The sequence below is a fragment of the Anabas testudineus genome, chromosome 4, assembly GCF_900324465.2.
Source record: "Anabas testudineus chromosome 4, fAnaTes1.2, whole genome shotgun sequence".
In the NCBI taxonomy this organism is placed as follows: Eukaryota; Metazoa; Chordata; class Actinopteri; order Anabantiformes; family Anabantidae; genus Anabas; species Anabas testudineus.
Window position 1 is genome coordinate 7,030,418 of NC_046613.1, and position 14,559 is coordinate 7,044,976.

The following is a 14,559-nucleotide window of genomic DNA, read 5'->3' on the forward strand; positions in this document are numbered from 1 at the left end:
TCAGAGGAAGTAGTCAGGGGGTGGGGAAGGTGGCTTGCTAGTGCGGGTCGGTGGGGCTTCAGTGCCAGTGCCGTGGTTCGTGCTGAGGAGCTTCTCATAGCGAGCCTTGTAGGCGTCTCTCTCCCTCAGCACTCGAGTCAGCTCACACTGTAACTGTTCCAGCTAAGAAGGAAGGAAAGACAAGATCATTATTTCTTTGTGCTTAACTGAGCCACAGTGCAAATATTACTCATTGACATTGACCGGCAGCAAAAAAGGTTTAGGGAATTTAAGACTGTCAGAATGTCAGACACTGGAGACTTTTGCTACCATCACTTTCTTTCAGGGCTTGTAACTGTTTAAATTTCCAAATTAAAGCTTAATATTAGATTTAGGATTAAACTTGGGGTCAGCTCCGGCTTGGATGAGAGGGAAGCTTCAGGCCTTTCAATAGGAGTCACAAAGGCAGGCGTGTGTTTGTGTGAGTGTGTGTCTGTGTACCTGTTGTGTGAGCACATGTTTCTCAGACTCCAGAGCATGGCGGTGCTGTAAGCGCTTGTACCGGCAGGACTGGGCATAGCCACGATTCTTTAGCGTGCGGCGTTTCTGCTTCAAGCGCACCACCTCATCCTTACTCACTCCACGCAGGTGTCGGTTGAGCTCGCGCACCGACAGGCTCACCAGCTGCTCATCAGAGAAGCGCTCATTCACTCCACACTGCTGAACAGATGGAGAAAATACACAGAGAGAATATGCTGTTTTTCAATGTTAATTGACACTGACTGTGGAGTGTGGACAGTTAGAGGTGTTTGAAGTGGATTTATCCAAGATTCAGACTTAAGTGCATCATTGCATTATGATTGGTGGACATGTGATGTGTGTGTGTCTGTCGGCGGGCACATTTCTACACCACATGTCCATAATCTGTCATGTAATCTGACTAAGTGTGGGTGACAGTTATCAGGATTACACACGGCAATAATAGCAGATATTATCATAAGCTCACACTGTGTTCCATATAGAGCTCTACCCAGACATCTTGATCGAGGGAGCATTGAAAACTGAATTGTGTTAGTGGCTCATAACAGATATTTAAGCACACAGGGTCATTTAAAGTGTTCTTAAATTATGATGATGATGATGATCCATTGGTGTGTGTTAAAGTTAAAAGCTCATAATAAAATATCTGTGAAAACATTCTCAAATAATAAACACCAATAAGCCCTGATAAATATGTACTAAACTATAAAGTAGTTTAAACTATACGCTTTAATACATTTTAAGCAAATGTAAGTGCTAATTGATGTATTTGTTGACAACTATCACTCCACCTGTGGCCATCTAATAGTAGCAGAAATGTCATCAACCACTTCCCATGTTTAAATATATATATATATTTATATATATATATATAAACATGCTCTACGGGACGTGGTTAAATGCTGGGTGAAGTAAAATATTACAGAAAAATACATCTTTTCAGGACTTTAAGCCATCAAAGACAAGGATTTCACTTCATACTGTTGCCACGCAGCAAGAGATCCTTAAAGTGACACTTCATATGGACGTTGACATTAATAACCATGTTCTAATCTCACCACTGCACAATCTCTCTCCGTCTCTCTGTGCTCTCGGCGCTATAAGTGCCACTGTTCTCTTACTTTTTTTCTTTCCACCTCCAAAATTCTCCTGTGATTTATTGATTAACACGTCCCGTTGAGCATCATTATCATAACAAGCCTGACTCACATAATCTGAATTGATTGAGTACCACCCTGTGTACCTGATTAACTTGTGGGTGGTGATGATGGTGATGGTTGCCATGCATGGGGTGGTGCGGGTGGTGCTGATGATGGTGATGCTGGTGGTGATGAAGGCGGCCCTGGGGGCTGAGTGGTTGTGAGTATGGGGCTGAGTTGGGGGTGGCGTTGGGGAGCGAGGGGGGTGCAGACGAGAGGAAGACGAGTGGGCGATGGCACATGTCTGTACCCTTGGCACAGGAGATGTCACCTCCACTGTCGCTGCTGGAGTCGCCAAGGTTGCTGCTCGAACTCTGAGAAAGACCTGGAAACTGGAGCGGGAGGCAAAGATGAAAATTCTTTCATGACTACAGTTTGTTTAGAAGACATAAGAGACAGTCATAACATTGTATAGAATAACTAATAAGTACCTGTGAACTGACAGCTGCAGCAGCCGAGTTCAGCAAAGCCTCCACAGCATCCTCGCAGCCCAGAAAGCCGTTCACTGGCCCCCTCTCTCTGTCGCCTCTTTCTGGTACGCCTCCCAAGGCTCCCAGTAGAGTGGCGGGCCCCGTCACCTCACCTCCAAACTGTTGCTGCAGTGCTGCCAGCCAGATCAGGTCCTCCAGCGAGGCTGGGGTGGGACCCTGAGGCCCACCGTGGGCTGGGCTGCCCTCCACGTTCCCCTGAGCACTGGAGCTAATGCCAGAAGTGAAGCTGTTGGATATGGAGAGGGGGAAGGAGATGGATGAGGACGAAGAAGAGAGCGAGGAAGAGCCCGAAGGTGGCGGGTGGGCGTCGCTGAGCGTTGGCGAGGGTGGCAGCGAGTTGTAAGGGCTGGAGCTCAAGCTGGAGTCTTGTGGAGGGTGGCTGGTGTATGGCGAGCTTGGGGGGTCGTGGGAGAGACTAGATTTGGGATATGCACATGGAGGAGGGAGTGGAGGAGTGTCAGATTTCACCTCAAACTTGAGGAGGTCAAAGTCGTTTAGGTATTCCATGGCCAGGGGGCTGGGGGGAAGAGAGGACATGGGGAGGGGAGGAGAGGACATGACGTCTGCTGCTGATGGAGCTTCAGGAGGGTTTTCTGTTTGTCAGGATTGTTGGAAAGTCCACTCTCCTGCCACAGTGCAGCTCATAGACAGCAGCAGTAGTGTCGTCAGGTAGAAGACTAGTTGGTGATCCTCCTCTGTGAGAAACTGTGCGTCCCTGTTTGCTTCTCTCTGTTTCGTTTGTCCTGAAGAAACAAATTGAAAGAAAGAGTGGAATCCATGGATAAGAGAAAGGATTGAAAACAGTTTTGGTACCAGTTCATGAAGGGCGTAGAAACTTGGCTAAAGGCATAATTGAATTTTAACTCCTAGGATATTATATTTTTTATTCCACATATTCATGTTCCATGTTAAAAAACAGCCTCAAATCTAAGGCAGAGATGAAGAGCATGCTGATGAGCCAAGCTTACAAACTTCTAACTTCACAATCCTAGATTCTGTCGATTTTGTGCAGTTTTAGGAACGATCCTGACTCAAGTGATGTCACCTGAGGCAGTTGAGGCTTTAACCAACCCGCAACACGTAAAAACAGGATTCAAACCAGAGTTTAATCATTTACTAAGACTTCCTAGATAGGTTATAAGCTATTAATAAGAAGAACTTGTTTTGGAAAATCCTTAGCATGACTTTGCTTCATGTAACTCTGACCACCAAATTTCATTTATAAATAACTAATTCATATTAAGTTACAGCATTAAATGCATTTATGACAATATTCTAATCCATTTTAAGACCATTTTAATAAATTGGCAAATGTTTTTTTTCCTTTTTTCTTATTCTTATAATGCCAAAATCTCAAAATCAAAAAAAGTTCAACATGTCTATGTCCATAAGTCTCCTCTGAATCTGCACCATTAACAAATGACAGTTTAAATGCACTATGTACCATAAATGCTTTGACAAAAGAGCAGTGTGACTTTGTTCAACATGAAGTTAGACTGCGAGAGTCTGTCTGATGCCTGTTTGTGTTACATTAAGACAATTATCTCCCCATCTTATACACCCATGCATAAGCATGTTTACTTGCATGTACATCTATCTATGATATGTAAGACAAACAGGACTTCTTCGCTACACTATGCATTGATAGTTTAACAAGTATTTTTTCTTTTATTTTATTTAATTTGTGACAAAATCGTGATCCACATCGCTTCTTCAAATTTAATAAAAGAAATGTATAAAAATCATCTGCCAAGTGTTGCCTTCATATGTCTATGTAGAAACAATTGCAGGTTATTGCCCTAATGTAGTCACACTCACACAAAAGATATCTAATATTTCTAGAAAGATCTACATACTGAACAACACATAATCGAATGAAGCACACCATTTCAGAGGGCTTAATCATTTTTGACAGAAAGATCCATAAGACTCAGAGACAAAATCCAATTATCAACAGGTTCAGACTTTAATCCAGAGCCCCAGACTTTCTATAATGAATTGAAATATATCTTTACACAGTAGGAAGTGTGAAAGTTCATTTTTAGCTGAAGCTGACCTTAGATGTATCACAATGTTGGAAATTAATCTTTTTGGTCTTGTCAGATTCCGGCTTAAAAACATTTGTTTCATATGGCAATATACTAAAAATGACATGAAACAGAATAGGATGATAAAGGTTTTCTGTTTTCAAGATGACAAATTACCTATCAATCTTACCAAAGTAAAAAACAGTCATACATAGCTGAACAAACAAGTGTCTCCACAGAATATCAGTAAATAGTTAACAGTATATATTCAATATACTTCTACAGTGACTACATCAATGAAAGCTGCAGAAGAGCAAAGCTATTTCCAACCAGTTATAGGCCTAATTGTAGGCCTTCAAATATAATAGTTATTATTATTAAAAAGAACACCCAATTAAAAATTCAATTTTGACTGCGCAGCTCATTAGTTTTTCCCCCCTGTGACTCGAAATGGATTGTAAAAGAAAGCAAACAGTGACAGAGCTCCATGGAGGCCTCGGTCTGGCTCTGGACCAGAGTCACGGCTAAAAAACCAGTGAAAAACCAGAGAAAACGAGTAGCATGAAAGCTGGGGTACAGCTAGAAACCCTGAAATGAGAGCTGTGACAGCCAAAGTGAGTGAAATGATCTTACCGTCAGTCATAGAGATGAAGAATGGTCATGAGCCCTTCTCAACATCGCCACCAAACACACACACGCACGCACACAAAAATAATCGACTAACGGGTTGACTGACACGTTTGGAAAGAGACACAGAGGTAACAGAGAATGTGTGTGTGTGTGTGTGTATAGTGTGTGTGTGTGCGCATGGGAGTGTGTATAGCACTCTGTCACTGAGTGCCACTGCCCCCTTTCTTTCTTTCCCCTCTGCTGCAAATCCCTGTTTGCAACAATCCCCTCCTCTCTCTCTCTCTCTCTCTCTCTCTCTCTCTCTGTCTCTCTCTCTCTCACCATATTCCTCTCTCGTGATTCACAGGCATGTTCACACTCTGGCAATGTCTCTCCAGTTTTTTTTTTTTTTTTTCATCTTTAAACCTGTCTGTCACTTGTTTTTTTAGTTTCTCTATTCTTATCTGATTCTTTGTTTCTCTCTTTTGGTTTTTGTGTATCTCTCATCTCTCTGTCTGACACATACACAAATTTCAAATTGGATGCTTCATATTATTTGTTGTTTTACAGGTAAATACATTTTGAATATGTTGGGTCTGGGTTTGTGCACTAATATGCAGACACATCAAGTATTTTGTCACATGGGTCATTTGCAGATCTTGTGCAGGGTTTACCCATTATTCTGCACAACAAGTGATGATGACTCACTTTGTCTTTACTAAATAAAGTTCAGTCACCCGTCACTGAGTGAGCCTCGACTGGTGGGCTGCAAACTCGGCACTGCCTCACAGTGGACACTCACAGCTATTGATGTGTAATTAAACTCAATCCTGGTGACATTATAAGTGGTTATTTAATTTGTCATGGCAATCTGCAAATATCCTTTCAAAGTCTAAGCTGATCATGTGTTCGTTGTGAGTCTTTCACATTTGAGTCAGTACTCAAGATAAATATGGCTGTTAGAGGAGCAATAACGACTGCTGTTGCAGAATATAAATATCAAGACAACAAAAACATAGAAAGATATGTAGCCAGGTACAGGTCTGACCCCATGATGAAACCCCATGAGGGGAAATGTATAGTTAGGGGAGAAGAAGTGCTTTCTTTATGAAGGATTTCCAACAGAGGCAGAGATTTTCAAATGTGTTAATGTGTCTCCAAAAGTTTTGGACTATAATGAAGCACCTTGTACACTCATGTCTGGGTAAACCCGCTAGCCTCCATAGTGTTACAAGTCAGGCTTTTTTTTTTTTTTAATCTAAAAACTAAGTAAGTCCTAATTTTAGCCCTTGAAACTGGTTGGTGAGATGATTTTATTTATTAACATGCCCGAGTAAATGAATATAAACTAAACTTTTAAATGTAGCCAGGAATAAGGCTATTAAGCACTCATCATTTCAGTTTTTCAAAGTTGATTATCTAGTGAACCAGTTGGTACAAAGTGAACCTTGAACAGCCAGGGTGCACGAGTGTCTCTTATGTACTTGCTAATTACCATGAATGCTAAAAAAAGGGGTATTTTTCTACTTATATGCAGTGTCACACTGCACCTGTGGTTTTACTGTATTTCATTGATAATTTAATTTGATCCCTTTAGCATGAGGTTTGTTAATAACAGCATTTGTTCGCATTTTTCGAGATAAATACATTGAACACTAACATAAAATGTATCTGCATAAACCTAATAACCTCTTAATAACTTTGTTAAAGTTTCAACTTTGTGGATAAGCAAAACCTTGGTGTCTTGAACATTTCAATATGCTCACAAGGGTTTTGTTTTTGTCTTCCGAAATTAGCACCCCCTGTGTGTCTGCGCTGCCCTGTCTCTCTCAGTTAGCCTCAAAATCTGTGAATTTGTCTTTTTTTAAAGACCACTGAGCAGAGAAATGCATAACAAGCATTTCTCAATGATCCTTAAAAGCTAAACTTGTTAATCCGGAGTCTCTCTGTGTCTTAATAATGTCTCGTTAAGGAATCAGTGAGTTAATAGTGCCCTCACAAATCTGATTTGGACAGTAAACAAAAATGTCAAGGCCAGCAGACGTGCTGACTCGTGAAAACAACATAAAGCTCATATTAGCAAGAGTTTAACGTATTACTTAAATATACTCCACAGTTCAGCAAAAAATGGGATGTCTGGAAACCCGTACAACCCAAAAACCAGAATAACCAGTTCTATCCTCGTCTTTTCTAGTCCCTTCTTTCAGTTTGTCTTGTTCTCTGTTTTAACCTCTCTATCTGTTCATCGTTTGTGTTTCCGGGGAAAGATTAGCTGCTAAACCAACAGGGCCTCCCATGAGGGTGAAGCACAAAGAGAGGGAGAGACACAGAGGAACTTACCTCATACTTCGCACCAAACACGGCAGGGATACACAGATGTCCTGCAGCCACCTCATATTCAGGTGGGACTCTATTTACACCTTTAAAGTGTTCAATTTTCTCCAGTTTTACTTCCCGAGATATATTTAAATCATTAGATAACTGTGGCTATCATAATAGGTTTGGGTAGCAGAAGGGACTGTAGTGGTGGTTTATTACTATGTAATAACTGTATTTTACAACCATTCACACAACTTCCCTGTGCTAATGTACTGTATACAGCTTTTCACCTTGTATACACCTTTTCACGGTATAAACATTGTAGGACCTCTTCCCCCCAGGTCTCCCAAAATGCTAAAGGACTACTTCAGCATTTTGAGAGCCTGTATATTGTCTTTCTTGTTAGTATGAGTCTGGCCATCACTGAAAACCACAATGCTTCATTCATTCTTCAGAGTAAACATCTAACAGGATATTTTGTGTTACAGGCTTTAGAGTAGTTGGTACCCTCCTACCCTTGGACAAAACCAGACAAGCTCTTCAGTCTTTGTGATAAACTAATCTAACTGGCAGCTGGCTTTAGCTTCATTTTTGCTGTACAGATAGTAGAGTGATATCACAACTAGAGGAAGAGAGTCAGTGCAGGATAAAGGCAATGGCAAATATTTTAGGACCTCTGGTTTTTGGAAGTATTTCTTAAGATTAGTTTAATAATATGTAGGGAAACTATTAGAGATTAATTATCTATTATCTATCTATTATAAGTAGATTAATTATCCTTCTCTTACTACAAAGAGAGCCTAATATAGCATAGTAAATATATATATATATTCATTCTACTGAAAGGCCACCTAATCTTCAGACAGTTAGACAGTTTTTAATAAGACTAAGTAAATGTTAAAGTAAGTAGCAATGGATAATGTAGTTGGGCTGTGAATGGATTCGAGTAAGCACATTTTCTCTGTGATACACTGTATTACAAGAAAACATTAGAGGGACTCTAGGGTAAGATGACCCAAACCTAGCAACACTGTTAGATGCCACTAGAGGTAGAGAAAAGATGTTTTAGTGATTTGGGTGAACTAACACTTTAAGCTTGAGCATCATTGCCCAAAACCCCCTAAATGGGAAGCTGACCTCTCCATCAACCTTTTAAGCCAGTTTCATATCCTCCATCCTTCATCCTCTGAGAGGCTCTAAAGGCCAAGCGGGGTCATGAAACAGGAGCTGCTGCTGCAGTTGAAGACTCTCAACAAGCAACTCAAAGTGAGGCTTTTGGGGTAAAGGGAACAAGAATTGGTGGACAAGGAAAAGGAGAAGTGAATCAGAAGCTATGGACAGAGAGGACAGGGTGAATGAGAGAGTGATGTAGCTGAAGACCGGCCTGACCTCTCTGGACAGATGGTGTAAGGTGGAGGCCTGTAGGGTCCCACTAACTCTGCCTTATCCCAGAGATACGTGTCCTAATCCTGACTAACTCTGCTGCAAGCAACAGGCTTACGTGTCTCACTTCACAAGGGGCCCCCCTCCCTCACTCCCTCCCTCTGAGGATCTGTCTCCTTCACTCTCTACCCACACACACTCACACTGAAGCAGTTCAATGGCAGACTGGTGGGAAAATATATACTGTAGTAGCCTATGAGATGGCCTCTTACGATCAGGCCAGAAACATTTCAATGGTTTAGTCACAAATGACAAAGTATAAATAAAAATGCCAACAAGGTTTGAGTGGAAGTGATAAAACGTCATGCAAACACAAACAATGACTTTATAGGGAAAAACTACAGGGTTATCTTAGGATGCATCAGTAGTCATTTTCCCTTCCAGCAGACACTTTGACTTGTCATATGATAAAGATGTCTTTATCTTGACTTTATTCAGCCGTCTTTCTTTTTATTTAATGAATTTTAATTTATAAATCAAATTGAAAGATACAGTTCAGACAACCTGGTAAATATATTGATACAGTAGCACCAGGGTACAGCTATGAGACAGGTTTATAGAAGACTAGAGAATTGGAGTTTAGAATAGCATAGATTCTTTTTAAGCATGACAGAGCCATAGTGACTGTTCTTTCCTGTTTAGTCTTTGTGCTAACCTAAACTAATTGATTTCAGCTTTATGTTTAGCATACAGAAGCTAATGGCTAACCTGGCTGTTTCCAAAGGTTAAAAAAGCAGCAACTTTAAAGCGTACTAATACATTTTTAATGAATACTTTCAGAACATTTTTACTTTGATGAGCAAGGCTAACTGTCCCCCCTTTGCTCTCTGCCATCTAGCTCTCAGCAAAAAAGCAATAAAGTTTATTTTCCAAAATGTTAAAGTTTCTTAAAAGCTTTTTATAAAGCGTTTGCATTAATTTTTCTAATCATTACGACTTGAAACATTACAGAAACATCATCAGGATGCCTCGCTTGTGCGTGACGTCTTTCCATTCTCACTGAATTCAAATATAGTTTAAGTTGAAAACAAATATAGCATGCTGTGAAGCGTTCATTATGATCCAATACATTTAGCCACACACTGTTTCATTCTCTACGTTGTTTTAGTAAAAGCCATTATTGTACAGTATATTCACTCTGCCTCAGGGAACATTGTTTATCATTGAACTTCCTGGCTGCTTCTAATCTCAGTGTTTTTGTAACAAGGATCTAATCCATCACTTCAGCTGTTAAGCTTTAAATTGCCTGTTTAAGACTGATTTTAGGTTTGTGTAGCTACAAGATTACACATTTCATACCTCTCAGGCTATTTGCTGTCCTTTATTGATTTTCATTCCAGACCTTCTTATTACTTATGACTGTTTGTGCGTGTGTGTGTTTACTCACACATCCGCACGTGGGGTCTCATTGTGAGTGGACTTATCAGGCTAGTCATGGGATTAGCGCTGATTCTCCCCCTGAAACTAGTGTCAGATTAACAAATACTCATGCCTTCATAAACCGTCTGTAATGTAGACAAGCTGTCAGTACCCCTGCTATTACCTCACCCCAGTGTGAACTGTCTATCACTTCCGTTTGTGCACCCGCTAGACGTGCACATATCAACATTTAATCATAATCATAAGTTTGCAATGAAATAAAAAAAGCAGAAAAATGATACAGAGCATTACTGAAGTTTTTCATGTTCATGTATGTGGCGCTTAACTGCAAAGCTGCCATTACGTTAATGACAAAATTCATTTTCAGCATATTTTTTAATATCTTAATATTATTATAATATATTAATTATTAACCCTTAATTTGCTTAGAAATGACATACAGTTGTCAACAATTCATCATTAGCCAGAACCATGTTTGTGTTTTACTCGTGTATAGAAACAGCATTGTTAAATCTGTTGCTGGAAGGCTCTAAATGGAGACAGATGGCTTAAAATGTCCAACGTCAAAGCAACACTGACAAATACAAACAAACAAAAAGTATTAGACGACTTTAATCTTTAAAAAAACTGAGATGGAAATCAGGGGGTGGCAGCAGACAGAGAGACAGAGAGGGAGGTTAGGCAGGATGAGGAGGAGGAAGAGAGGGATGAACGGATTAAGGTGGTCGATACTTTGGCTCCTCTCCCAGACTGAGAGATGACACTAAATCTGTTAATTCATTCCCCCTCTCCACCCCGCCTTCCTTCCTCACATACTGTAGCCGCTCTGATTCTTCTCCCCTTTGTCATCCTCCTGCAAGATTATGATGTTTTGCTGTAGCATAGTATTAGTATCCAATTCAAAGATAGTATTTAAAGTCTAGTTTATTGATGCTTCAGATATTACCTGACTTCATTCACAGAACGTTTTCTTAAAGACGCATTCATGTGACTGTGGCTATGACTTTTCTGCATAAAAGCTGTTGCTGCAACATTAAAGTGCACAAAGAAGAGCAGTTTGTAATATTCTATAATTAAGAAGTTGATTATTTCGGGTTCTGACTCATACCTTTGCCTTATGTAAAAACATTGTCTGTTAACACTGAGCCATCACTGTCCAGATGGGCATAATTATCAAATGTCACAAATTGTATAGTACAAAAAAGAAGAATACAAACTCCACGGATATTTCAAAAATATATTTTTTAATCTTTATATACCATATTATAGTGTGTAGTGGTCAATTCATTCATATGCTCGTTATAGATGAGTGCAAACTCAGTGCAGTGAAAACTATTTTTTTGTATATTGTATATTGAATATTGCACAATGACTGACTTATGATGTCGTTTACAGTTTTTTTTTTTATGAACCTCATATAATGTAACTCTGCCATCTACTGAAGTGGTGAACATTATACCTGCTTAGCATCATTTTCAAAGCATGGCTATCCACACTTGTGTTAATGTTAATTTTAATATTTTAATATTATTACATTTATCAGATTTTCAAAGTTGTGCTTTATTTATTTATTACTGTGTTTACTTTCATTTCACTGATTTCACCAGTGAGGATACCTTCAGGATATTAATAAATAAAATGTCTTCATAATGAAAACACTTGTTTTTAAAAATGCATGAAGGCTATTTCTTTCTAACTGTAATTATATAATATAATTACATAATCCTGATTAGCTGTAACCAGGAGCTGTGCAGCTCTGTGTACATGTTGATTAGCTCCAATGCACCTGTGACTGATGCTGCTTGAGCCCTTTGTCTAACAAACAGGCTGCTGGGCCATAAGGTGACTCCAAAGGCAGCCGCCCCTGTCACCCATTAGGCAGATGGTCCCATGACAACCCAGCCAAACAGCTCACTTATGACCTTTGTAGACATGCTTGTAATTACATTAATTTACACTGTATCTTATCATTGTCTGCTTTCATGAGTCATTTCCCATACCAACTGCGGTGGCACGAATATCATCCAGCTGGCCTGCTGCGAGGAGCCACATGCAAATACACTTTCACAGCTTGATCGTGCTCTGACAGCATGAAGGATGACGTTAAACTTTATACAGCCTCAAATAGTTGAAACAGGCAATTAGAGTAAGTTTAACAGCAGAGGTTAGCAAAGAACCGAACCCGGTCTCCTGAGTCACACCTTTCTCACACATGGTGGATCCTTCCTAAACCTGGAAGGAAGAGGATTTGGATTTTGGAGGGGTGTTGTGCGAGTACAGTCGTGCACACTTTTTTGGATTGCTTGCATCCTTTTATTTTCACGCATCTTTCTCCTCTACCCACACATGTTCTCGCTCTGGCTCCTCTCTTCCCTCGGCCTTTTATACGATCATGTTGCTTGGTAACAGCAGAAGAAAGATGAGAAGAGTAGGACGTGTTCTGGTGCCGCCTGTGTAACGTGATGTGTCTTCACATCAGCTGTAAAGACATACGGTGCAGTGTGGCCACAGTAACGGCCGAATGAACCTTAACGTGATGGGTTTCTGTTCAGACTTCAGGTGTGAGGACACTGGAGAAATTTCTCTGTGGGTGAACACGGGGTGCCATCAGTTTTTGGTTTGTGCCAGGAGTTGGAAATTACAACTATGTTTTAAAATAAAAAAAAAAAAAGGTTTTAACAGGGACAGTGGACAGTCCTAAACTGTTCCAGAGTACACAGCTAAATTTTATCTGTTCCTGTTTCTGTTCCCAGGCACTATTGATCGTTTGTATTCAACCAATATGTCTTCATTTTTGTTTTCTTTGATAGTTTGGCTAAATAGGCCTATCTGAAGAACATTAATAATTTAGTGGAATAATAATATGAGAAGACTCACTGCTGTGAATTACACTTTACATTCAGTGGGAGTAAAAGTTCAAACCAGCAGTGGAGTTATATTTCACTGTGCTGTTATGAAGTCATTGTTGCAAAGACTGCCAATATGCTGGCCTCTAATCTCACCATAAATCTAAATTTGAAATGTTAAATTGCTTTAGGAGACACTTAGCTCACAGCTACGGGGCTGGCTACTTTTACTAGGAGTGTAGGACGGGATATTAAGTAATCTGTTATCTGGAAAGCTGCATTGATTAACAAGGAAAAGAAGGCTGAATAATTAAATAGATCCGATTGAGTTCATACACACAGTGTGCCCCTCATTTGTCTCCAAGCAGCCACAACATCTGGACAAAAGAGACGTCTAAGTCTGAAATGCATTTATGAACTCTGCAAAAATATAAATGTGTAATATTTAACAAAGCAATTAGTCTCAGTCAACTATAAAAACCTCCTTAGCATTTCCCTAGAGGCTGTTTTCTCATTAAAAATCACTGACTTGGTGGAAAAATAGACTGTTTATCTCCATTTCAGCAAACTGCAAAAAAAGATTCCCTCCCTCCACAGCAGTATTTCTAACTCATATCTGACTCATTACAGCATCCTTACAAAAAAAAAAGGTCACGGCACGGTTGCTAATGACAACCTGCAGACTGCTGCTCTGCTCAGATGATGTGTGTGTGTATGTGTGTGTGTGTTTCTGTAGAGTCCAGTGGCAGCCTCATTTGTAGGGATCAGTCGCCCCCTGCTGTTTCGCACATTCTTCGATTTTGTGAATACATGTGGTTGCCATGCCAACCAGAGGGGGCATTATGAAGTCAGGAAGTAAATTTAGCATCCACCTATAATCAGAAAAATCAAAGCCATACCAATACTGTTAAACCGCAGTTATACATTTACTCATTAGTTTGACAGATTCACCATTTCACTGATTAGGATGGTCGAGAATAATTCGAGATTCTCTGCAATTTACAGTTTTACTGTTTTGGAGTATATTCATGTCAAAACATCTATACGTACAGTAAAACATTTGTGGCCACTTGGGGGCAGGACAATGTCAATAAAACACATTCCTTATCCTGAAATGAAACAGGCTATAACAATAACTATATTATAGGTTTAATTACTGACACATTATTGTGTTCATCACTTTACTGTTTCAGGTAAAAATGGAGATTATTTTTACACCTTATAAACTGTTTTGATGATCATGTGTTTTGAATCCATTCATTTTATTTTGGGTAACTTGTGACTTTCACAGCGTAGAAAAATAAAGTCTAATTATAATTTTTTATTTTTAATCAAAAGTAACTAGTAGCAATATTTATTTCTAAAACGTAGTGAAGTGGGAGTATGACGTAGTAGAAAATGGAATTATGTCAAGAAAGTAGAAATCCATCAAAGTTGTACTTAAGTGGAGTACTCAAAGAAACCTGTCCTACAGCCAGGACCCCCAGACTCGGGGGTGTATATCTTTGGACTGAGCTGCTTAACTTTCAAACTGGAAATCTAAACAAATATAAACAAAAATATGTATGTAATAGTTCCCGACAGTATGTGATTGATTCACTGTTTTTGTTGTAATTGCGAAAATAATTAGCAGATTAATCGAAGTAATCTGTTAATTGCTTGCCTATTTATTAGCCAACAAAAATTTAAAGAGTCAAAGAAGTTTTTTAATTAGGGTTTTATTCAT

At 39.5% G+C, this 14,559-nt stretch overlaps 1 protein-coding gene across 1 annotated transcript; it reads right to left on the minus strand.

The window, feature by feature from the left end:
• nrl (neural retina leucine zipper) lies at positions 1–2,767 on the minus strand. Its single transcript, XM_026345690.1, has 4 exons — positions 2,150–2,767; positions 1,754–2,050; positions 481–696; positions 1–162 (listed from the first exon to the last, which is right to left on the minus strand). The coding sequence occupies exons 1-4, from the start codon at positions 2,765–2,767 to the stop codon at positions 1–3; spliced, it is 1,293 nt and encodes a 430-aa protein (XP_026201475.1).
• Between the last annotated feature and the right edge of the window lie 11,792 nt (positions 2,768–14,559).

Excerpts from the sequence above, each read along its gene's own strand:
- nrl (XM_026345690.1), bottom strand. The coding sequence starts at position 2,767 with ATGTCCTCTCCTCCCCTCCCCATGTCCTCTCTTCCCCCCAGCCCCCTG. Across the intron at positions 697-1,753 it reads AAGTTAATCAGGTACACAGG|TGTGGAGTGAATGAGCGCTT; the intron begins GTGGTACTCAAT and ends TCTGTTCAGCAG. Across the intron at positions 163-480 it reads AACATGTGCTCACACAACAG|CTGGAACAGTTACAGTGTGA; the intron begins GTACACAGACAC and ends CTTCCTTCTTAG.